Source organism: Orcinus orca, chromosome 10 (assembly GCF_937001465.1).
Source record: "Orcinus orca chromosome 10, mOrcOrc1.1, whole genome shotgun sequence".
Taxonomy (NCBI): Eukaryota; Metazoa; Chordata; class Mammalia; order Artiodactyla; family Delphinidae; genus Orcinus; species Orcinus orca.
Window position 1 is genome coordinate 21006702 of NC_064568.1, and position 24371 is coordinate 21031072.

The window sequence follows — 24371 nt, forward strand, 5'->3', positions numbered from 1 at the left end:
ATAAAAATAAAATGCAAAAAAAAGAAAAACAAAGTATTTGAAAATGCTTTAAATATATAATAAATAGAAAAGTTATAAACAAAACAAAAAAGAAGAGGAAGGTCAGCCCTTTCCCTCTGATCTACGTGGGCTTCCTTGAAACCTTCATGGTCCTTCAAGTGCTTTCTCATCTACACTGATGAATTCTAAAATCTGACCTGGCAAAAAATCTCCAGTATCTCTTTAGTGGATTAACTAGTAAAAATGGATACAATGCAGGATCTAATATGTTGCTCCCTGTTTTGTACTTTTTCATGCAGTGGAGATAGCATCCTCCTCTTTCCTTTGAGCAAGGAGAATTTGATTTAATAAAATAACAGGTGAGGTTTTTGAGGAAAGATGAGAAAGTTTTGTTTTGTTGTTTTCCTTCTATGAGTGGAATGAGTTTGCCGAGGAAAAGAAGATGGATAGATGCCTTGGTGCTGGATATTGTTTAGTTTGTAGTGGTTTTAGCCCTTTATGATGCCAAAAAGCCATTCAGAGTCCTAAAGGCAGCTGCAGAACTTAACCAACCTACTGGTCAGCCTTGGGTGATGGTGATAATGACAGGTACCCTACCCTTCAGGATTCCATGACTTCTGCATGCTCCCGTCCACCTCCTGCCGCTGGAGGCCAAGACCGAAGGATGCTCCTGGCTCGCTCAGCCCGAGGAAGGGAAGAGAGAAAAAAGCAGGAGAGGAGGGAGGAACAAGAACACTTTGCCTTTGGCTCAAGTGAGATTGAAGCAGAACTTGTGTCCCACTGGCCCTCCTGCCTTCTCCTTGGGGCAAGATGTAGAAGTGGGGAGGGGCATGCAGACCCCCTGTTGGGGTAGACTGTCTCTGCACAGCTGGGCAGTCCTCCCAGAGGCCACAAGAGGTGCTTGCGTTGAAAAGGGCACCTTTGCCCACCAAACTCTCACCCCATGTGCATATTGAAGCCCTGTTCCGGGGGACCTGTTGACTTTATTATGTAGCCATTCCTAGGTAAGCCCTTCCTTGTCACCCTTGGAATTTTGCAGCTGCCTTGCAGCTGGGCTTCTGTGCTCTTCTGCTTCTCAAGCGCTCTCTCTCACCCTTCCCCTCAAGTCCCACAAGTCTGAGATCCCTCTTGCTATAGAGCCATGGAGCCCTCATTCTTACAGCTCATGCCGCCTTGGACCACTATTTGTGTCCCCCCTCTCCTGTCACCTGGCTCCGCCCTCCTCAGCCTTCAGGTCTCAGCTGCGGTGTCACGGTGTCACGTCCTCAGCGAGGCCTTCCCTGGTCCTCCCCCGCCCCCAGCTTCCATCACATGTCTCTTTTATAACCCTGTGAGGCTCTGCCTGCTTCCTCTATATTACTTGTTCAGATGTCTGCCTTTCTCTCCCTTCTCTAAGACCCACTTAGACAGAAATCCTCTCTGTTTTGCCTAGTGTGTTCTAAGTACTCAGTTCCCTGCCTGACACGTACTGCAAACTCAATACGTAATTTTTTAATGAACAAGAGTGTGTTTTGGGAATGGATGAACTTCTTTCTATATTCACGCTTGAGACAAAGAGTCATTCATTTGTCAGGTCAAGAACCATCGATTGATGGCCTGTTATGTGCCAGCCACTGGGGGAACAAATATGAATAAGGCGTTTTCCCTACTTCTGCCAGTGGTTTCTGAGTGGACTTGGCTACCACCCCACCTGGAGTAATTGGAAGTGTGTGGAGGTGCTTTTTGTTGTTGATGTCATAATGACTGGGGACACTACTGGCGTGTAGTGAGCAGAGCCCAAGGTCACTAAACATTTTCCAGTGCGTGGGGTACACTCCTGCACAAGGAGGGACCATCCAGCCACCCCGCCTCCACTCACCTGTAGGCACTCCTCAGAAAACTGACAGTCTGGGGACTTCCTTGGTGGTCCAGTCGTTAAGAATCTGCCTTCCAATGCAGGGGATGCAGGTTCGATCTCTGGTCGGGGAACTAAGATCCCACGTGCCACGGGGCAACAAAGCCTGCGTGCCGCAACTACTGAGCCTGCGTGCCACAACTACTGAGCCTGCGTGCCAAAACAAAATACCCCGCGTGCCGCCACTAAGACCCGACACAGCAAAATAAATAAATAAATATTTTTAAAAATCAGTGAAAGCCTTCTTTGACTTACTGATTAATTGGCTATATGGAATTTACAATAAAGAGTATTGTATATTAAAAAAAAAAAAGTTGACAGTCTAGCAGTGAAAAGTGGACCAAAGGGGGCACCTTTGCCCCTTTTGAGGCGATGAGAGACTTCTGTAGCAACTCAAGGCCCACTGGAGGCATCAGCATTCCACCTTGGGGTTGATATAGGGGGAATTGTTTTCCTCAATTGTTTTGTGCCAGAGAAAGCCTTTAACCCTACTAAGCAGCCTGTGATTTAAAGGAAATGATAAGGCCAAAAATTAAAGTGCCAGAAGATACATAGCTTATGGTGAAAATGACTATTTCTTATTTTTATGATAAATATCCCCCCAAAAAAAGGTAGGTGTAAATGATAGGAAATGTCATTCCAGTTCCTTCTCGATGGGCTTTGAGTCCATTACAGCTCTTGGTGAGTGTGTGAATACATTATAGAGTGATTGTTGCATCTCCAGTCTGCCTTTTGGGAGAAAACATCAGGAGGGAAGAATGTTTCCCCACCAGTCCTCTGAGAGGAAGAGCAGGCTGTGGGGTTGAACTAGACCAAGGTTCCTCAGTCTCCACACCACTGACATTTGGGGCAGGAGAGTTCTTTGTCGTGGAGGCTGCCCTGGGCACTGTAGGATGTTTACCAGCATCCCTCTACCCACTAGACGCCACTAGCATCCCCGAGGTGTGACAACCAAAAATGCCTTTGTAGACAGGGTTGCAAAATTGCCCCTGATTGAGAGCCACCGAACCAGACCTTGTTTTCGTCCCCCTCAAGCCCTGTGTCAGACGTGGCCTGTCAGAATTTAGCCACACTGGCTCTTCAGCTATGGAGAGAGGAGAGTTTTAAAAATATCCACAGGCATTCGATGGACTCTGTCTTTTTGATGGGCAGAGGGGACCCCTGGAAGCCGCTGCGATAGAACTGCTTATCTCTTTCTAGAGACAGGGGTTAGCATTTTGTGCTGTCTTCTTAGCACTGTGCTCTTCTTCCTGCGGATTGCTCAGAGGAGAACCTACGGGAGCCTCGGGGATAATGACAATTTCTCTTTTACGTCTGCAGCAGAACTCCCAGGAGTATGAGCCATGCTGTCACCTGAAGCATCTTTTTAAGCCTCCAGAGAGAGCTGCAGGAAATTACAGTGTATTGCAGGGAACTCTGATGCTGTAGAGGAAAAAAAAAATCCTCTTCTTAAATTAAAAAAAAAAAAAAAGAAAAAGAAAAGGCAAGATAATTTTGAAGACAGCTTGATTTATCTCCCTTTCCACAGGGAATTTTAGACCAGCTTCAAGGGTGTGTGTCTGGGATCTGGTTTGTGCCACGTGGCTTGTCCATTTTCAGAAAGATGCCGCAGTTGGGTGGCTCTTTTCTCCACTGCTCCACGCCTGGGTTCAGTTGCCACCCACTGTCGGCCCCTGGTGTGAAGAACTTACTTTTCCTTCCCTCTAAAAGCTATCTCCGCCTAGAGCTTTGAACTTCTCCTGCTGCAGGAGAAGAAAGCTGTTTGGATAAGAAGAAGCGTCCATGTTTATATTGGTGGGAAGAAAATGTCTTTTCTTATCTTGCACCTAGCTTGGAGCATCTCCTGCTTCTCCGGGTCCTCAAGAAAGGCTGGCTGTGTGATGGAGAAGAGCTAGCTCCAAAGAATTTTTTGGGGAACTTGAAGAAAGTGAAAGAACTGCTCCTTCAAAAACAAGTCAACTTTAACCTCCAACACACAGAAAGGGATAGGAAAACAGATGTAGATAATTAGTTGAAATTTTTTTTAAAACACATTTTACGAATACTGTTTTACCTAGGTACCAAAAAAATGAAACAATTCCTGATTTTGGTGGTGGTGATCATTGTTTTCTTTGGGCGCTCACTTTTTGCCAGCCATATACTAAACACTTTATACAGCATATTTTACTTAACCTTTCCCCAGTTGCTATGTAGTAGATTCTGATATTATCCCTGTGTTATAGATGAGTACACTGAGGCTTTGTGGCTTTAAGGAGCTTTTACAAAGTGCCACAGGTCTTTTTTAAAAAAAAAATAAGTAAATGTATTTATTTATTTATTTATTTTAAGGAGCAGGGAGTTAAGTCTCTTAGGACACTTAGCACCTAATGCCCATGCCCTGCAATAGCGCTTCTCCATCTTTAGAGTCAGAATCCCCCAGAAGCCAAGTGAAACCTCAGATCCCTGACCGCACCCTGATTCTGGAGGGGGCCCAAGAACTTGTATCTCTAACAAGTTCCTAGGTGATGTTGATGCTGCCAGTTCAGGGACTATACTTTGAGGACCCCTGTTCTGCCACATCCAATTTTTCTAGAAAATAGTGTAAGCACTGACTTTGAAAACCTTGAATGCAAACCACTGAAGTTGGAATTGACCACTGACATTAGGCCTATGCACAGATAATAGCCATGGTGTTTCTAGAGCATTTCTTGTGAGAGAATAGTGTCATGAGACGGAGATAAATGACCTGTCGTAGGTTTTATTCGGTATTCCCTTGGCTGCCGATTTCCGAGAACACGGTCTCACTGCATCATTAAAAAGAATAGTAAATGTACCACCATCATCCACGCGTACTCGTAAGCCAGTTTTGAAGTTCGGTAGTTTTCCATTAGAAGGATGACATTTCATTTTCAAAGTGTACTTGGTTCATTGTCTTTTGACTCAGTGGGACCTAGTATTTTCTGATTCTGTGTAAACACTGTGACCATTATCTTGGAAAATATCAGAGTGCTAATACTAAGGAACACATGGAGCAGATTTACTGTGAAGAAAGGTTTGCAAATCTTGGATCGGGTCTTTTGTCCTATTAACTAATTCAACAAAAAAACTCTTTGGCAATTTCATTAGTAATAAAAGAAGTAAAAAGTAAGAAAAGAAACATCTTTTAAGAGTTTCCCAATTATGGTCACTTTGAAAACAGTAGGCGCTTTGAGGACAGATTTTTGTGTTCTCTTTTCACTGGGTGACTTTCACCTGAATTAAGATTCCAAAGGCACATTTGAAACCTGAAATAAAGCTGATTTACTTGTCGATAATCTCTTCTGAAGCCTTCTGAGCTAGTTCGGGAGAAAAGCTTTGGCACTTTTACCTTTCTGCCACTTAATAGCACAGATAACAGCCTAGGTGTGAAACTGCCAGTAAAATACAGATGATTGTCCTACAGATGGATTCAGGAAAAAACAACATCCTGAAATTTGCTGCAGTACTTTTGCTGTGAGCAATGTTTTACAATTATTTGGGACTGAAATCTACACATATTCCAAAGGAAAATAGAGCCTGGTGGCATGTGGGACTCCTTGGGCTCTTTTTTGCACATGCCTTTGGCAATATCAGTTCCTGGGGGAGAACTTTAAAAAAACAAAACATTAATTATTTGGTGACTGTGAGTGGTGGAACACCTTCCTTTGGTTTTGAGTCGAGAATAAACTATCTGTGCAGGTTTGTGCTAGTAGCTGCTGCTACACATGTCCAGAAGCTGAATTTTCCAGAACCAAACCAAGGAATCTCTTGTGAGCTTCTGTTTCCCAGCAGATACTAACTGGAAGCTATTTGCCAGAGACCAAGAACGCTCTTTGTGTTTCTCATGAACTGACTGCTGCGTTGGAATTAGCACAGTGTGCGGGGTGTGCGATCCTGCTTTCCGGCTGGCAACAGTAGGCAGGTTGTCATTTTCTCTGAGACCCTCAAGTTAGGAGCGAAGGCAGGTTCTGCAGTCACGCACACGCTGTTGCTCAGAGACTGTTATCTTCACCTCTTGGTGAACACAAGGAAACACTCAGGGCTGTTCCCCCGAGTGGGGTCCAAAGGGCTGCTTCGGAGGATTTTTTTTTTCCTCCTGTATCTGTGGCTGCCCAGAGATATTTATCATGTGAACAGAGGCCAAGCAAAGACCCTGTAGTGTAAAGTAAGGTGCTTCCCAAAGCGGATTCGGAGATTGGGGCTGGTGTGTGTGCGCGCGCGCGCGTGTGTGGTGTGTGCAGGACGTGCAAGCCCAGTGCGCTGAAATGCAGCGCTCTCGTCTGCCTGCAAAGAGTTGCTCCACTCCCCCCGCTGCCCAGCGCACTCGGGGAGCGCCAGGGGGAGTCCTCGCCGGCCCGGGCTTCCAGCGACCCGGGAGCGCCGAGGGCTCGCCTGGCGGAGCTTAGCGCAGCTCGCTCGGCGCCGCCAGCGAGAGGGCGGGGTGGACACTGGGCTTCTGTGTGCCCGCCGCAGCCGTTGGTTGGCGGGCGCCCAATCTCGGGGCATGCCGCCGGAGCCAGGCCAGCACGCACCGTGAAAGACCAGTTTGGGGGAAGGCTTGACCCCCGGCGGTCCACAGAAGCCGGCGTCGGGAGCCCAGGCGGTGGGGCCGCTGCGATCGGGCTCGCAGCGCTGCAGCTGCGGGAGCCGCCGGCACCCCACCCCCTGCCTGGGTTCAGAGGGACTGAGGAGGCATGGCCTCGGTGTTCATGTGCGGAGTGGAGGACCTGCTCTTCAGCGGCAGCCGCTTCGTGTGGAACTTGACCGTGTCCACGCTGCGGAGATGGTACACAGAGAGGCTGCGGGCTTGCCACCAGGTGCTGCGGACGTGGTGCGGACTGCGGGACGTGTACCAGGTGAGCCGGGGACCGCGGCGCCTGAGGGCCCTAGCGGGATGCCTGGCGCTCGTGGGAAGCCGGTTGGTTCCACCTGTATGATTTCATTGTCCCTCTCCTTCCACCGCTCTCTTTTTCAACTCCTATCGGGCTGCTCGCCTCTTGGGTCAAAAGCTCAGCAGCTGTGGGTAACCGTTGCCTGACAGAGCTTGTGAATTTTCCCCATCGGGCATGGGGGCACTTGTGAATTAGTCCCTGGCTTTGCAGACATCTATTAGCGAGTGATGGTGTATCTTAGCAGCAGAGCGTCTGCAGGGAGCAACTCTTGACATTCACATGATTCCTTCTTTTTCATTTCATTGGGGTGAAGGTAGGCATTTCACGGAGCAAGGATTTCACACCAGTTTATGGTCAGAAGGGTCTGAATGGATTTGCATTCTTCCCTTTGATTTTATTTCAGCTTTCCTTCGGGCAGCCCCAACTTGCAAGGCAGAGCCAGGAAAAGCTGATTGTGTCTACTGGCTTTTGGAAGGAAGGACAGCAAATTGTGAACACTTTGCAGGAGGATGACGGGCTGGGGAAGGGAGGGGTGGCCTGGCTGAGCGTTGGAATGCTTACGTTTGGATTTACTCCCTGTGGTATAACACAGCCTCTTTATTTCTCTGCTAGGTCCCATCCTGCAGGCAAAAAATGCAGCAACTTTGCTCAGTCTCTCTGGGGCTACAGCTTCCCTTCATATTTTTTAAACAGTCGTTTGTGGATTTAAAGGTCCTGTGCTTTGGTTGTTAATATTTTTCAGGTTTAAAAAATAATCTACATTGCCTTTAGGAAGATTACACCCGGTGTTTACTATAGAATATAGTGGCACGTTTTCTTTCCTGTGATGTAGAATTAGCTTTGTTGCAGTTCTTGGATTCTCCCTACTCTGACCACATTCTCCATATGGCTGTGATTCATATCGCATTGTATTGAGTCCCATATGTGATCAAGCTTCTGGTGTTGATAAGCCATTGTCTTCCATCAATCAGGCAAAATTAAAAGACCGGCACCTGCGGTTAAACTGTGGGCATTTAAAAAATCAGCGTCCCCTTGTCATCCCTGACATCCGTATCATCCTTGTTAAAATGTGAGGAACATTATACTTTGTGCTTTCCCGACTCCTGCTTTGGATAACATGTCTGAGATGTCTTGCGTTTTGAAAGAATCCAAAAGCCAGGTTGAGAACCGGGGCAGCATGTGGTGGTTTGAGAGGATTATGGAGCTGTGGATATAGCCCATCTGGCCACATTACCCAGATCACCTAGCTTTTTGGAGCCAGAGGTGTGTCTGCCTCTCAGCCTTTTTCTTTTTTGGGAAATCATTGTTCAGTTTGGTCTGTAGGAGAAGTGGCCCTGATACACTTTTGTTTTCACTTTTTAAGATTTGAGAAACTTTCAAAAGGAGAGCACAAGCACTGTGGCCAACCATTCAGCCTTCATGCCGCTCTCCCCAAAGGCTCAGGGGACTTATGGCTTACCTCTTCTACTGGTAGTGACCAATTCAAAAATGACGCTTCCAGAAACCTGAGACCCCACGAGATCTTTACAAGGTTGATCAATAATTATTTTTAAGCAGAACAGCAACTTGAAGGACTAACCTACTGAACGACAGGTTTTCTCTTCCGTAAAATGGATAGTGGCTGAGGCAGTACCCTCTCATAATGATAAGAGGGAACATCTAAAACAACCATGGCCATTTTATGAGTATTGAGTCTTAAGCAGAAAATGATCTCCAAGGTTTGTGTCTTTGGAGAAAACTTGAAAATATTTTAAAACTTGAGAGAACTCTAGATTTTTAAATTGTACAACATAGTTGTTAGCAAAGAAATACCGTTTCCTTTAATGCCTTTCAAATTTCAACAAGAAGGTACTAACGTAAATTGTATAGAACAGAATGGCAGTAAAATAAAGTGGTTAATACCTTATACTCCAAGTTAAATAGACAGAGGATAGGATAAATCCTACCTCTGCCTGTGTATGATCATGGATGAGTTACTTAATTTTACTGTGCTTTAGTTTCATTGTTTATAAAATGAGAAATACAATAGTACTAACCACAGAGGTTGATATTAAAATTAATTGACAGTACCAAGAGCTTAGGAAACATTCAGTAAATGTTATCTGCTCTATCAGTTGGGGTATTTTTATTGTAATAGGCAAATGAACTCAAATTAACCTACAGAATAAAAAGTAGGGACTTTGGATGCAACTGAAAAATCCAGCAGTAGGATCAGGGCACTATAGTTGTTCCCCATGATTCTGTCAATCCCGTCTTGTTCGTGTATCTTCAGCTGGTTTCTTTCCTCATGATAGCAGACAGCTAAAGCAGTTCTGGGGCTTAGACCCATGTATCAACCCATATAGAAAGAAAGAGAATGTTTCAAAGCCACCAACTCTCAAAAAAAATTCCCCGGTTTGCCCTCTGATGGGTCAGTTTAGGGTCTGTGCCCACCGCCAATGCCATGCACTGATTGGCACAGGGAATGGGATTGTAATTCATGCATTCTCAAAGGGAATGATATGGCCCCCAACAGGCAAAAATCATTTCGTAAGGATGGGAGGGGGGGCAAAAAAAAATCTTAGTCTTTATGTACAAAGCACAGGTATACATAAACAGATCTACAGTGTACTTATGGCGTTAGAATTTTGGGGGGAGTGAGGTGGCTAGCAAACAAAAAAATATCTTCAGAGGCTCCTTAAGGGAGTGATAACGAATACAAAGGTTGAGAGACCCTGAATTACATTGATTGGCTTAGGCCAGTGCAGACCCATTTCTGAAGCCGGCAGTGAGGTTGGCCCCGCCCAGACCACATGGCTGCCAGGCAATGGGGGGAGGGATGCAGTGTCCACTGTATCTGCATTATTAGAATCTCAGATAATGAGATTCTTATGCTGTTTAAATAAAATGATTATTTTTCAAGATAAGTACAAAGATTGATGCACAAATACATTTGTAAGTATTTTGCAACAGTAATTTATTTGAGTTACGGGGTTAGGGGGCCCATCATTAGAATACCAGCATTGCTATCCCATAATTATGAATTCTAAAACAGAGAGGAATGTTCCATTATACTGCTCAAGTTTCTGGCATGTGAATTGGAAACACCACAGGGTTACATATTTTATTGAACCCAATTTTTTATCATCTTGATGATAAAAAGGTGTCAATTTCTTGCTTCTAGTCTGAATAGTCTTGTTTGTAAAAAAAAAAACCCAGGATTCAATCACTCTAGAGAGAAAGGGTGGGGTGGGAGATATCCATTACACGAAATACCTGACAGTCCCCGGGGGTGTTTTGTTTATTCATATACTATAAGTGAAATAAGATCTCTGCCTATTCATAAGGAACTTGACAACCACATTATTGCCTCGCCGGCACGGCCGGGAAGACATAAGTTCTTTGGAATTGAACACTTCCTCCATTTCTAGATATTGGAGAGGCAAGAGACTTAATTTGCCAGAAACCATGAATAATTAAGATACTAGCTATAAGGCATTTCTGTAGTCATGTGACTAAATAAAAAGCAGACTGAGGCTGCACTGAGGCTGCCTTCTAACAAAGACTCACTTGATGAGTGAAGGTTTGAATGTGGTTGGAGTAGCAGACATGGGACATTCACCTTCCACTTAGGGCTGAATATTAAAAGCTGATATATCTCTCCTGCTTTTATCTTGCCCGGATGGGTTGCGTTATCACAATTAAATAGATTTAACAAACAGTTGAGGTGGAAAATGATGGAAGAATGTTGTTGAAAAAGGATCAACACCCTTTGCTTTCTATCAAGTGTGACACGGTCGAATGAAGCCCTCAGTTTGTTACTTGGAATTAAGTTTTCCCTTCATCTCCAACGTCTCAAAGGTAGAATTTCTTGCAAACCCTGAATGGAGTAATCGCCCCCAGTAGGGGCAACTTGAACAGAATCTAGGGTACTTAAGGGACCATAAGAGGCTGGGTCAGTTCCACTGCACAGGTAGCTGGCAGTGAGGGGTGGCATGCCGGGCAGATCACAGCAGAGGCTGTTTGCTCAAAATTGAGCAAATCTGACCTTGAGCAAATTGCTTTTTCTCTCTGAACCCCATTCCCTCCTGGGTAAGAGGGGAGAACTGTAGTCCTGGCATTATGGGTAGTGTAAAAAATTCATGAGATTGTGTGTATAATACTGAGTGCTCTGCGTGGCACAAGCGAGTACTCAGTAAATGTTAGCTCTTGGATATGCAAAGGGCTTAACACCAGACCCATAGAAGGTACTCGATAAAGGGTAGCTTAGGGTTTTACTGTTGTTTTTATAAGTGAGACTAGTTCTGTGGAAACTGAATTTCCATCTTTGCACGCAAAGATGTTCCGTGAGAGAGACTGTGGAATCTCCCACAGCAGTGGATGTAGGGTGGACCTTGGGTATCTGAGCTTGTGTTCTACGCAGTAAACCCACAATTTTTTTAAGGCCCATACAAAAAATCTAGGAGGTCACAGGAGCTAGCAGTAGGGTCTCTAAGGAGATAATCTCTTTATATTCCAAGACTCTGATGATTCATAAATTGGTAACACCTGAACTTTTCATCCCACTGCATTGGTTATGAAAGACCAAGTCCCCCAAATGGCAATCCTTTATTGAGCCTTCAGTGACCTGTGTACATTTCAAACCGTATATCCTTTGCTTGCCCCCGCCCTCCACTCTCCACAGCCTCCTGAATTATACAGACTAGAAGGGAGGCTGACAAGTTATTGGGTTGGCCATAAAGTTTGTTTGGGTTTTTCGACCAACCCAATACAATGCACAGGAGAAAACTGGCCTACCTCCTGGTTTTGTAAATAAAGTTTTATTGGCATGCAGCCCTGCTCATTCATTTACACGTTGTCCATGGCTGCTTTCAAACTACAATGGCAGAATTGAGTAGTTGTCACTCAGCTACTTAGAGTTGAATAGTTGATACAAAGACTGTATTGGCCACACAGCCGAAAATATTTACTATCGGGCTCTTTACAGAGAAAGTTTGCCAATCTCCAGACTAGACAAAAACAATATGTTGGGCAGAGAATGCTAGAAGAAGGAAAGTTTAGAATTCAGTCATGGAAAAATAGAACTTGAAGGAATATGGAAGAATTTTCTCTTAAAAAACCCAGTCACTAGGAAATTAATAAACAAATATTCAGGATCAGTGTTCAGTTTACCTTTACTAGGTCCTGCATTGTAGAACATGATTGGAGTTATAGATCGATTGATTCATTTGTCCGTTTATTCATACATAAAATAATTATCAGGTGCTTACCGTGTCCCAGTTGTTATGCCAAGGTGTTAGCAACACAAAGTCAAATAGATTATTTCCTGCCCTCAAGGAATCTGTTGTCAAGTAGGGAGACAGTTAAGAAAATAACCTCTGTGCAAGGGCTTTACCTGGGTCCTCTAGGTGCACAGTGAAGGGAGTTTCCGTCAGACAGGAGTGAAGCAAAAGGGGAGGGCGTGGAAGCCAAGGAAGCTTCCTACAGGGGTGATTCTCAGGCAGAAGTCGGAAGGACAAGTAAGAGTTAGATAGACTAAGAAAGGCAGACGTGCATTTCAGGCATGAGGAAACAAGGCTCTGGTCGGTGGGGGTGCGTGTTATAAAGAGTTTTTTAAGGCTGATGAGGAAAGAAAGAGACAGACGGAGTCAAAGTCATAGACAGACAGGCAGATTTATTTATTTTTTTTTTGCGGTACGTGGGCCCCTCACTGTTGTGGCCTCTCCCGTCGTGGAGCACAGGCTCCGGACGCGCAAGCTCAGCGGCCATGGCTCACGGGCCCAGCTGCTCTGCGGCATGTGGGATCTTCCCGGACCGGGGCACGAACCCGTGTCCCCTGCTTCGGCAGGTGGACTCCCAACCACTGCGCCACCAGGAAAGCCCAGACAGGCAGATTTTAATTGAGGATAACATTCAACTTGAATGATCTTTTATTTTAAGATTAGGATTTGATGTTTTTCTTCAGAACTTTGGGGGTGGGGGACAGGTTAAGTTAGAACTGTCCCTGGTAATGGTGAGGCTGATAGATTTGGAAGAGGGTGGCATAGTGGAGGCAGGACAGGGGAGGAAGTTAGGAGGCCTGTGGTGATGTCAGTGTGTTACTCAGGATAGGATAGATTTTACTGCGGCAGCAAACAGCCCCAGGATCCTAACGGGTTAAAGAAATAAAGGTTTATTTTTGGTTTACACTACCTGTCCATTCACAGGTTGGCTGGAAGCTCTGCTCATCACTGTCACTCAGGCTCACAGAATGTTCCGGAACATTGCCAGTTGCCATGATAGAGAGTGAAGAGCTTTTCAGGGCTTTGCATTGGCAATGCAATGCTTGGCCTCTAAGTAGCTCACGTCACTTGTCTCAAGACATTGGTCAGAGCTGGTCATGTCACTCACTCAACCACAGGGGGCAGGAAAAGCAGTCCTTCCATGGAACAGCGTGAATGCTGGTGCAGATCTGGTTCCTTAGGAAGCAGACTCTGAAACAGAGATTAACAAGCAGGAAGTTTACTGGAGAGTGCTCTGAGGATCAACAGTGTAGAAGGGAATAGAAAGAAGTAGGACTGAGCAGAGGGAGAGATTGGGTGACAGTTCAGGCTCAACAAAGACCTCAGCTGACCTCACAGGTAGCCCTGAAGCTGAGAGTTGTCCCCAGTTGGAAGGAGAGGGCTGGGTTTCCCCCCAACCTTCATCAAGCCTCATTAGAGATGGGCTGCCCTTGTATAAGCGGTGTGACCTTGAAGTAGGCAGCTCTCTTTAAGGAACAGCAGTTCCCAGAGGGGCTAAGAGCTCAGAAAAATCCAGACAGCTGATGCAATAAGTCTGGGCAGCTCATCACACTGCATCTTCTACAAATGTCTGCCCAACAGGCATTCACATCAAAGCCTGGACTGCAGCAGGGCCAGCGGGAAGGAAGTAGAGTAAGGATTGCATTGATGTGAAGGATGTAGGATCTAGGTTTAAAACATGGCCTGACAATCAGGGCGGTCTCCCAGCTAGATCCTACATTCTGTTGAAGGAGTTGGGCAACCATAGAGTCAGTTCATAGTAGCAACACATACAGAAAGAAGCAAAGACTTGGTTGATAAATGACATATGAGTCCACTTATCACTGAGGAAATTCATCTTCTACATTTTCAGGTAACCAAAGACTAGGATTTTATGGCAGGAAATTGGGATGCTCAGATACCCCAAAGTGAGAAAGAAAACTGTCTTAATGTTTGAGTCCATCACTTGGCATCAATAAATTTCTAAAAGACTGTATGATTTAAGATCAACAGATCAGTCTCAGGATCTCTAAAAAGCATTTTTGAACCTTTGTTGTACAGCTTGGAAAACACCAAGTTAAGGATAGACTCTCCTGCCTTGTCAAGTTGGTGTTTGTTTTCCTCCTTCTGTCTTTTCTTGGTGGAGCTGCAGCGTGAAATAACTTCCTGTTCGTCCCCTACTTACGTTTGTTCTGAATGTTATATTTGTGATGTCCAATTTGGTTGTTATGGAAAAGTGTGAATGATCAAATGGGATAAAAAATTGAAATTAATATCCATAAGTAATTACATACATGTGTGTGTATATGTACATACAGAAAAGATAAAAATTCTGGCATCCTTGAAATAAAGTTTTGCCATGAAAGAGCTGGTAACTATGGTAAATTAAACAGTACCGTTTTCCCCTAATGTCCTGATCATTTTTAGTTTCTTGAATTTTGTGTTTGGGCAAAGCGCATTGCTTAAATAACTATTTTCTCCTTAACTAGGGCTTTTATACAGTCTTAGTGTCTTGACTAATAGCTGCTAATTATTAAGTAACTGCTTTGTGCTGTGCCTTGTGCTTGGCACTTTACATGTATTATCTTTTTTAAAGAAAGATATCATTTGGGGAAAATTTCAATATACAAAAACATAAAGGATAATATAGGTAAAAATCCATGCACCCACCACTCAGTTTTAAGGCATCTCAACATTTTGCCATGTTTGCTCAGATACTTTTTTTGTATATAATAAAATTTTACAGAATCAGTTGAAACCACCTTTATACCTTTCCTTTCTCCCTAAAAATAGTCCTGTTCTAAAATTCGTGTTTTTCATTCCCAGGCATATTTTCATCATTTTGCCACATGTGTTTGTATCTATAAACAATATATATTATTTTCCTGTCTGTAAAATTTATTTAAGGATGTGTCATTCTGCTACCTTATTTTTCTCTCAATAGGCTTTTGGAATTTATCTCTAAAGTCATTTTAACCCTTATATTCCATTGCATTAAACATACCAATCTCTTGTTGATGGGCATTTAGGTTGCTTACAAATTTTCAGTGTCCCAAGATACTACACTGAAATTTTTGTATTGTCTCTTTGTGCTTGTGAGCAAGAGCTTCTCTAGGGCAGCGGTCCCCAACCTTTCTGGCACCAGGGACCGGTTTCATGGAAGACAATTTTTCCATGGACCGGGGCAGGGTGGATCGTTTCGGGATGACTCAAGCCCATTACATTTATTGTGCACTTTATTTCTATTACTATTACATTGTAATATATAATGAAATAATTATACAACTCACCGTAATGCAGAATCAGGGGGAGCCCTGAGCTTGTTTTCACTCACCACTCACTGATAGGGTTTTGAAATGAGTCCGCAAGCAATTGATTTATTACGGTCTCTGTGCAGTCAAACCTCTCTGCTAATGATAACCTGTATTTGCAGCCGCTCCCCAGCGCTAGCATCACTGCCTCAGCTCCACCTCAGATCATCAGGCATTAGATTCTCATAAGGAGCGCGCAACCTAGATCCCTGGCATGCGCAGTTCGCAGTAGGGTTCGTGCTCCTACGAGAATCTAATGCCTATGCTGATCTGACAGGAGGCGGAGCTCAGGTGGTAACGCGAGCGATGGGGAGCAGCTGTAAATACAGATGAAGCTTCGCTTGCTCACCCGCCACTCACCTCCTGCTGTGCGGCCCGGTTCCTAACAGGCCACGGACTGGTAGCAGTCCCGGGGGTTGAGGACCCCTGCTCTAGGGTATATACGAAAAGGGAGACTTGCTAGGTTTTTAGCTTTATTAGATGTTGTGCCTTATTTCTGCCCTTATAATAACACTTCAAAATGATATCATAAATCCCACTTTATTGGTTTTATATACTTATTAGCTAATAAAGCATGATGCTGGAATTTGAACAGAGCTCTAGCTGACTCCAGTGCTTAGCCTCTTGCCACTGACTTGCTGCTTTATTTATTAGAGAGATACATAAAGATAGTATCTCATTTATTTCCTTATTTGCTCAATCAACATTGGGTGAAAACATAGCTGAGTGTTTAAAAATGAAGTCTATAAACTTCCTGAATTCAAATCCTAACTCACCTTTTGTTAGTCATGTGAGTTCTCTGAGATTTTTCTCATTAAATTTTTTCTGCCATAAAATAGTTAATTATGGAACTCCCTTAAAGAGTTATGCTTCTGGGATTGTTATAAAAATCAAGTGCACTAATATTTAAAAGCACTGAAAACAGTGTTAGATATATGTGTGGATGCTTGGATGGATGGGTGGATGGACAAAGGTGTGGATGGATGGACAGATGGGCAGATGGTTGGATGGATAGATTAATGGGTGGATTGATGGTTGGATGGATGGATGAATCCCTCATGAATAATTATCTTCATCTGTGCAGTGCTCTACCACTTATGCATATGCATAACCTTTGGAGCTTCTAAAATCTGCAGAAGCCTTGTCTCCTCCTTCCTCCCCTCCCCTCTGGATTAAGAACTATAGTCTAATGTAGCAAGCAGGAAAGGGGCCCACTGACCACTGCACAGAGACATTGTGCTCACATGGTTTCATGGCACAGCATTTTATCAGGAGACTCTGGCATGCTAATGCTGTTGTCTTTTTGGTTTATTCTATGAAAGCAAAGATTCTCACAACTGTTTAGTTGTTTTATTTCTGTCTCTCCAACAGAAAGCCATTAAACTTTCTCCCTCTCTACCCTGAGCCCCACTCCTTAAGAGCCCTAGACTCTCATGCATAAAGGCCCTGGGTCCCCACTGACTGCTGTCTTTCTCATCTGTATAAGCTTTCTTCTGATACGACTCTTAAATTTGCAACGGCAAAGGAGACCCTGTTATGATAGGCATCGTGCTACCCTTGGGTAATGTAGCCAGCAAATATTTTTACAGGAATTAGTCAGTCTCATTAAACTTTGATTAGATGCTTATTAGCTAAGAAAGAAAAGAGCCTTGACAAAATAGGGCAATAGAATGGGCTTTAGTCAGTTGGAGCTGGGTAACAAATCAAGGCTTCATCACTTACCAGCTGTGTGACCTTGAGCCACGCTACTTAATTGCTCTGAGCTTGTTTCTTATACGAAAGATAAAATAAGATCTACATTTTAAGTTTGGTGTAAAAGTTAGAAATGACATGGATTGAGAAAAGGTAAACGTTTGGATCCCTTCACAAAGTTGATCCTAAGCCTAAAGTTGTCATGCTAGTTGTGATAAGTGCAAACTGTGACCAGGAATTAAGCCCAAACAGCCACATTTACTAGCTGTGTGACGTGGGCAAGTTACATGATCTCTTGGTGCCTCCTTTTCTCGCATATGTGATGGGGATGGTAATAGTGCCTGCCTCTCAGGGTTGTTGAGAGGACAACACAAGATCATGTAATAAAGGTCTCGCTAGGGTGCCTGGCTCACAGTCGGCAGTTAAGAAGTGTCATTTCTACTTAATGAACATTTTCTAAGTTGTCAAACATAGTACGAAGCATTTTTTTCGGCCGTGCTGCACGGCTTGCGGGATCTTAGTTCCCTGACCAGGGATCGAACCCGGCCCCTTAGCAGTGAAAGCGCTGCATCCTAACCACTGAATTCCCTATTCCCTAAGCATTTCATTTTCACCATTTCACTTAGTTCTCCTAACAACGACATGGAATAGGTACTATGAAACCCATGTGGCAGATGTGGAAATTGTTTAGCGCTGTCAAGTCACTTAGCCGAGTGCAAAGAGGGGGAGCTCAGATCTGTGTAAATCCAAGTTCCATTCCCTCGGCCGTTGCATGGAATGGGCTTAGTTTGCAAACCATTCAGCCTCTTCCTTTTCTACATTTGCCTTCATGGAGTCCTTCCTAGGACTTTCCCAGTCTCTAATCTCTGCCTCTACCAAAACCTGTAGCCAGAGCAGGTATTAATAAACTCACTGAGACTGAATAACTAGAGCAGGTATTAATAAACTCATTGAGACTGCATAACTAGTGCCATTTTCCCTCTATAGTCTATTCCCAACCCAGCCTCCAGAGTGATTTTGTTAAAAATAAGTCAGATCGTGTCATTGTCCTGTTCAGAACCCTCTAATGACTTCCCAACTCAGAAAAAGCCAGTCTCACCGAACCTACAAGACCCTGTGTAATTGGCATCCCCTTCTCTGCATTCCTCCACCACCTACCCACAGCAAACATGCTCAACTTCTGATCTTTTTTTTTTTTTTTTTTTTTTTGCGGCACGCGGGCCTCTCACTGCTGTGGCCTCTCCCGTTGCAGAACACAGGCTCCGGACGCACAGGCTCAGCGGCCATGGCTCACGGGCCCAGCCGCTCTGCGGCATGTGGGATCTTCCCGGACCGGGGCACGAACCCGTGTCCCCTGCATCGGCAGGCGGACTCTCAACCACTGAGCCACCAGGGAAGCCCTCTGGTCTTTTTATTATTAGTAGTATTAGCATTATATTCACTGTATTTATTTATTTGGTTACTGTGGTGCAATTGACATGTAACATTATATTGGTTTCAAATGTACAGCATAATGATTCGATATTTGTATATATTGTGAAATGATCACAACATGTCTAGTTAACATCCATCACCTCACGTCGTTACAAATATTCTTTTCTTGTGATGAGAGCTTTTAAGATCTACTCTCTTAGCAACTTTCAAATATACAATACGGTATTATTAACTATAGTTGCCATGTGCTACATTACATCCCCGTGACTTATTTATTTTATAACAGGAAGTTGGTACCTTTTGATCCCCTTCACCCATTTCTCCCACCCTCCAACCCCGCCCTGGCAACCACTAATCTGTTCTTGTGTCTGTGAGCTGCGTCAACCTCTGGTCTCAACTTCCAACTTTCTTTTTCTCTCTAAGTGTCCTCCAGCAGCGCTGACCTCTTTGCTGTTCCTTCAACCCCGCCAAGCACATTCCAAGCTCAGAGCCTTTGCCCTTGGCGTTTTCTCTGCCTATAACTTTGTCACCCAGAGGTTCCTGTGGCGTGCTTCCCCCCCCTCACTCCCTGCAGGTCCTTCTTCAGATACCATCCAAACAGAGAGGCCACCCCTGACTGCTCTCGTATCCTGCTTTATTCTTCGCTGTAACCCCGTCACCACCTGACGTTAGGAATTTATTTGCTTATGTGCTTATTGTGTTTCCCCGACCAGAAGGTTAGCTGAAGGCATGCAGAAACTTTGCTTTGTTCACTGTGGTATCCTCAGTGCCGGAACCTAATACTCCTTCGGAAATAGTTCTTGACCAAATGAACAAAGGGATCTGCTTTACATTTTAAGACGCTCGCTCTAGCCACTGTGAAGGGACTGGTGCGGAAGGGGTAAGAGCAGTTAGGCTGTTTCTCGTGACCAGTTGTGGGACGATGGGAGACCTGGGCTGGAGTGGTGACCACATATGCTGTAGGAAGACACGAAGAATTTGGAGGAGGGGGAAGCAGCAGGAAGGAGACTGTGTCCAAAGAGAATGTTTACAGTCTATGTAGTTTTGGAAACCTCCAGGACAAAGCCATGTGTGCTGAAGTGTATTTGTGTGTATGTGTTTATTCTTTTTCATTAGGGAAAATAGCCACAAGCCAGTGTACGTTGACTGAGAATACATTGGTCTGTGTTCTCTGACAGCCATTTCATTAAGGAAGTAGCATTGCAGAGAGCAGAACAGATTATTTCCTCCAGTTCCTGTAAAACGGGCTCAGTCAGGGACCCCAGCTTCTGTGTACAGCCAGCTGCAGGTCCCTGCCCGTGCCCAGCCCAGGGTGGGGAAGTTGGCAGTTTCTGTAGTTCTTGTTAGCTCTTACTGTCAAGTGATCACTGTTTCCTGTGCCCATCCCTGTGGTTAAGGTCTGGAAGGTGCCCTCTTTGGCCTGACTGATGCTGACAGACGTTTCAGACCTCTGGCTTTCTCTTCGTGGCACTCTGTGGATGTTGATTTTCATTCTGACCCTGTCTCAGGTCATTCCCATCCCCTGGAGCTAAGGATGGAAGGACCCTTTGGATTTGCCTGCATTCTTGGGGGAAAATATTTTTTTTCTCTCTGGTCTTCATTAGTGTTTAATTAAAAGCTTGCTTTCCCTAAATCTTTGGCCGTGTCCAGGCTTTTTAAAATTCTGCAAGCACAGACAATATAAAGAGAGTTTGACCCTTTGAGTTACAAGAGCTGGTTATTGTGTCTAATTATCAACCTCAAATGATGACAGAATCAGAATCTTCTAGAACAAAAAGGAATACGAGGCATTTTTCAAATATTTCCTGAAGACAAAGTACATTTACTTTCAATAAATAGTCCAATACCAGTTTTTCAGTGAAATTAATGTTTAAGTTTGAAACAGTTTGGTTCAGGATATGAAGAATCCTAAGCATCCGCTCATAGTATTTAGATTTTGGGGTTTTTTCCTTCCTTAAGAGTTTTATATATTAATATTTCTAGGTATTGATGCCAGATATAGTTCCAGCCGAGCTCATAAGATTTTTGCTCTCAAATTCTTTTTGGAAATGAGATTTTTTTAGTGAATGTGTTTTTCCTTTAATAAACTTCAGAAGCCAACTCTGAGTTTCAAAAAAATTTTTTTTGAGATATCAGTGCCAGAGTCTGAACGGTGCCATTTATTCACCACCAAGTTGCATCAGTTTAATTTTTTTTTCAGGCTCAAACATTACATTAGGTTACAAATATAGCAAAAGTTTGCCACACCTTTATGCTGTATGTTGTGTGTTATAAGTACATCAAATTTAATTATATCCTTTTCTTTTTTTCCTCCCTTTTTTTTTGGGGGGGTGTATTTTCTCTGAGGTAAATAGATCACATTTAAATGTATAAATAAATTACATATAGACATATATATGTGTGTGCATATATATGTATATATGAGAATGTATAAATATACATACATATATGTGCATGTGTGTCTATATATGTATGTGTATATATGTATATCACTGTATCTGAAGTTTTTCCAGAAAATAAAACTATTAGCCAACGTATTTACCAAACATCACTTTTTTTCCCCAATCTTCAACATCACTTCTAAAGTTATATTATGACCCTGAAGTAATTAGCCAGTACCAATAATATGTTAGGTTCTGTAGTAGACTGTATTTTTCAGGGTACTATCAATTTTGATGAAGTTCGGCAAATGAAAGCTTGGTCAACATCTTCATCTGTTACCCTTAGTTTAAAAAAGAAGAAAATAGAAAACCAGAGAACTGGTCACGTGCAGAAGCTCCTGGTCACCTCCCGGCTCGGCTCAGCTCACTGGTCTGTGAAATGGGGCCATGGCATGGGCTGTCACACTGGAGGGTACTGGGTGTTAAGTAGACAGCAGTAGAGCAAATTACTCAAAATGGAGCTCTTGCCCCCTCCCCTTCCCCAGCAACTACGTCCAAAAAGGAGGACGAGGCGGCTGGTTAAGGAATTGAGGGACCTGTGAGGAAAAAGATGGAGGGAGCAGCCTGGGAAACAGCTGCCTTCCTCAGCCCAAGCAGCTTCATTCATTATTTACAAATATTAATGCCATTGGTCTATTTTTCTTTTTTTTCTTTTTTTGCCGTACGTGGGCCTCACACTGTTGTGGCCTCTCCCGTTGTGGAGCACAGGCTCCAGATGCGCAGGCTCAGCGGCCATGGCTCACGGGCCCAGCCGCTCCGCAGCATGTGGGATCTTCCCGGACCGGGGCACGAACCCGCACCCCCTGCATCGGCAGGCGGACTCTCAACCACTGCGCCACCAGGGAAGCCCGGTCTGTTTTAATAGAACTTGTAATGAGATGAACAGCTTTGTCTGCTTTCTTTTGCGTGATGTGCACATAATCTTTGGGAGCTAAGGATGTTGGAGCCAGATGGATATGAACTCTAATCCTGCGTGCCTCATCCCTCACTGGTTGTGTGACCCAGCGCGCGATGCCTCATTCCTTTGAGCCTCGTTTTCTCAGCTATGAAATGGGAACATAATATTGCATCATACTGCTGCCAGGTTTAAGTGAAACGATGCCCTGTGACTTCTCAGAATGGTGTCTGGGACATGACAAGAATTCGATACACTGTAGTTTAAGAAAAAGGCCCTGGTTACTAAAATAGACCAAAAAAGAAAAGGAAAAATCTTAGAAATGGGAGGCTCACTTCCTCTCGCGTCTACAGGAAGTTACGTAAAATAAGGATAAGAGAAGAGATGGACATTTTGAAGCAGAAGAATTAAATTATAACCTGGTAAATTGTTACAACCTTTCCGTAGGACAGTTTAGTTGTATCCAATCAAAATGTAAGATATGTGCCCTCGTTGACCAGACATTTCCATTTCAGGAAGTCATCTTAAGGACACGATGGTATATGTGTAAGGATTTTCACAGCAGCACAATGTGAAATAGCAAGCCAGTGAAGACATGAATAAGAGAATGATTAATTAAATGATAGTCCCTCCAAAGCATGGGATTCTATGACATCAGTAGGAAAAGTGAAGTAGACCTATACATCACAGCCCCCCCCAGAATTGTCATTGACCGATTTTGGGGTAAAAATAAACACAAAAGACAGAACAATATACACGATGTGTGTGTGTATATATGTGTGTGTATGTCTATAGAGACAAAAAGGCACAAATAAATGCAAGAAGTGCGTGTATATGTTCCTGTACATGGGAGGACAGCATTGGAAATACATATACCAAGCCATTAATAATGTTTACCCCTGGGATATGTAAGTAGACGAAGAGAAAGGTTTCTACTTCTTTTACTTTAATAATTCTGAATTTAAATCGTTTATGGCAAGGATATACGTAACTTTTATAATTTTGTAAAACTTCCTATTCAAAACATTTGATCTGGGGCTTCCCTGGTGGTGCAGTGGTTAAGAATCTGCCTGTCAATGCAGGGGACACAGGTTCAAGCCCTGGTCCAGGAAGTTCCCACATGCCGCAGAGCAGCTAAGCCCATGCGCCACAACTACTGAGCCTGCGTGCCACAACTCCTGAAGCCCACATACCTAGAGCCCGTGCTCCGCAACAAGAGAAGCCACCACAATGAGAAGCCCGTGCACTGCAATGAAGAGTAGCCCTCACTCACCGCAACAAGAGAAAGCCCGTGCGCAGCAATGAAGACCCAACGCAGCCAAAAATAAATAAATAAATAAATTTCTTTAAAACAAAAACATTTGATCCAGGCTGTTGTATAGAGTATTTCTGGAGAACAGGGATCTGTCCAATGTAACCTTGTGTCCCAGCACCGGGCATGTAGCAGTGTCTCTCCCCGTGTTTATCTAGTGTGTCTATTTAATAATGACCATTAGTTATTATTGATGTGATTACTATTAAATAGAAATCAATATTTGTGTTCCTTGGAAAGCCATAGAGTTTTTTATCATTAAAATAACATAAGTCCATAAATTTAATTGTTATAGAAACGCATGGCTTAAAAGTGAGTCTTTTATCAACGGTATATATTCACCGAATACTTTCTAAACATATAGTGACTTACATATTACATTAATATAAATTTTTACGGAGGTGAGATCATTCTATACATCTTAGTTTGAAATGTATTTACTTACACATCTTAGATGGTGATCTGTCTCTGTTTTTCATAACTGCTGTGTATTCAGTGGTATGAATGCATCAATTAATTTTGGTAATCCCCTATTAATAGACATTTAAGTTGTTTCCAAAATTTTACTAAGACAATGTTACCATGAACATCCTCATATGCAAAACATTTGTGGGAGAATTTCTGTAAGATACATACCTCATTTGGAAGGAATTTGGATTTCCAAAAAGGTTGTACCAATTTCTGATGCCATTGAGTGAACAAGAATCCTTCTTTTCCATACCATGGCCAACAACTTTTGATTTATACCATGGTGCTAGCAAAAAATTTATATTTTATATCTGTTTTCATTTTATCTCCTTAGTTAGTGGAGCTGTCTGCTTTTCATAACCTTCTTAAGGGCCCTGATGCTTGGAACACTGGAACTGTACTTGCCTGAGAGCATCAGGAAAAGCATATTTTGCATTTCATCACAGTATAAATTAGTTTGCATGCTTTAGAGCACATTTTAGTCTCTTAGAAAATGTTTGTCCTCTCACAGTGATATGGAATTTCCTTGTATAGTTAAAGCAAGTTTATGTAGAGCATTGCTGGTTGAAATCCAAGTATCATAAAGATATATTTTCATATAGTCTCTCTGCCATGTACTAAAGTCTTAAGATTTACAAATAGCTCAGAATAGTTATTTCTTTTTTGCATTCATTATACTCTTTGGTTTCAAACTATGGTGTCCCCAAGTACTATTTAGTAGATTTCAAAAATCTTGTTTTATCTTGTCTGTAAACATTCTCAGCTTCATTTAGATAAGCTTGAAAGTGATCACCA

At 43.4% G+C, this 24371-nt stretch overlaps 2 protein-coding genes across 6 annotated transcripts in view; one reads left to right on the top strand and one right to left on the bottom strand.

Moving 5' to 3' along the window:
* Positions 1 to 6397, bottom strand: part of LOC105747906 (cytochrome c-like) — a 76737-nt gene extending 70340 nt beyond the window's left edge. The window contains exon 1 of the mRNA XM_049715742.1: positions 6216 to 6397. Coding sequence (XP_049571699.1) covers positions 6216 to 6397 — 182 coding nt within the window. The remainder of the gene's footprint in view (positions 1 to 6215) is intronic.
* Positions 1 to 24371, top strand: part of FRMD4B (FERM domain containing 4B) — a 334728-nt gene that overhangs the window by 149176 nt on the left and 161181 nt on the right. The window contains exon 1 of one of the 5 annotated variants that reach the window (XM_004268009.4): positions 6308 to 6747. The exons of the other annotated variants lie outside the window; for them this stretch is intronic. Coding sequence (XP_004268057.1) covers positions 6586 to 6747 — 162 coding nt within the window. The 5' untranslated portion in view covers positions 6308 to 6585. Of the gene's footprint in view, positions 1 to 6307; positions 6748 to 24371 lie in introns of those variants that run through there. 5 annotated transcript variants of the gene reach the window in all.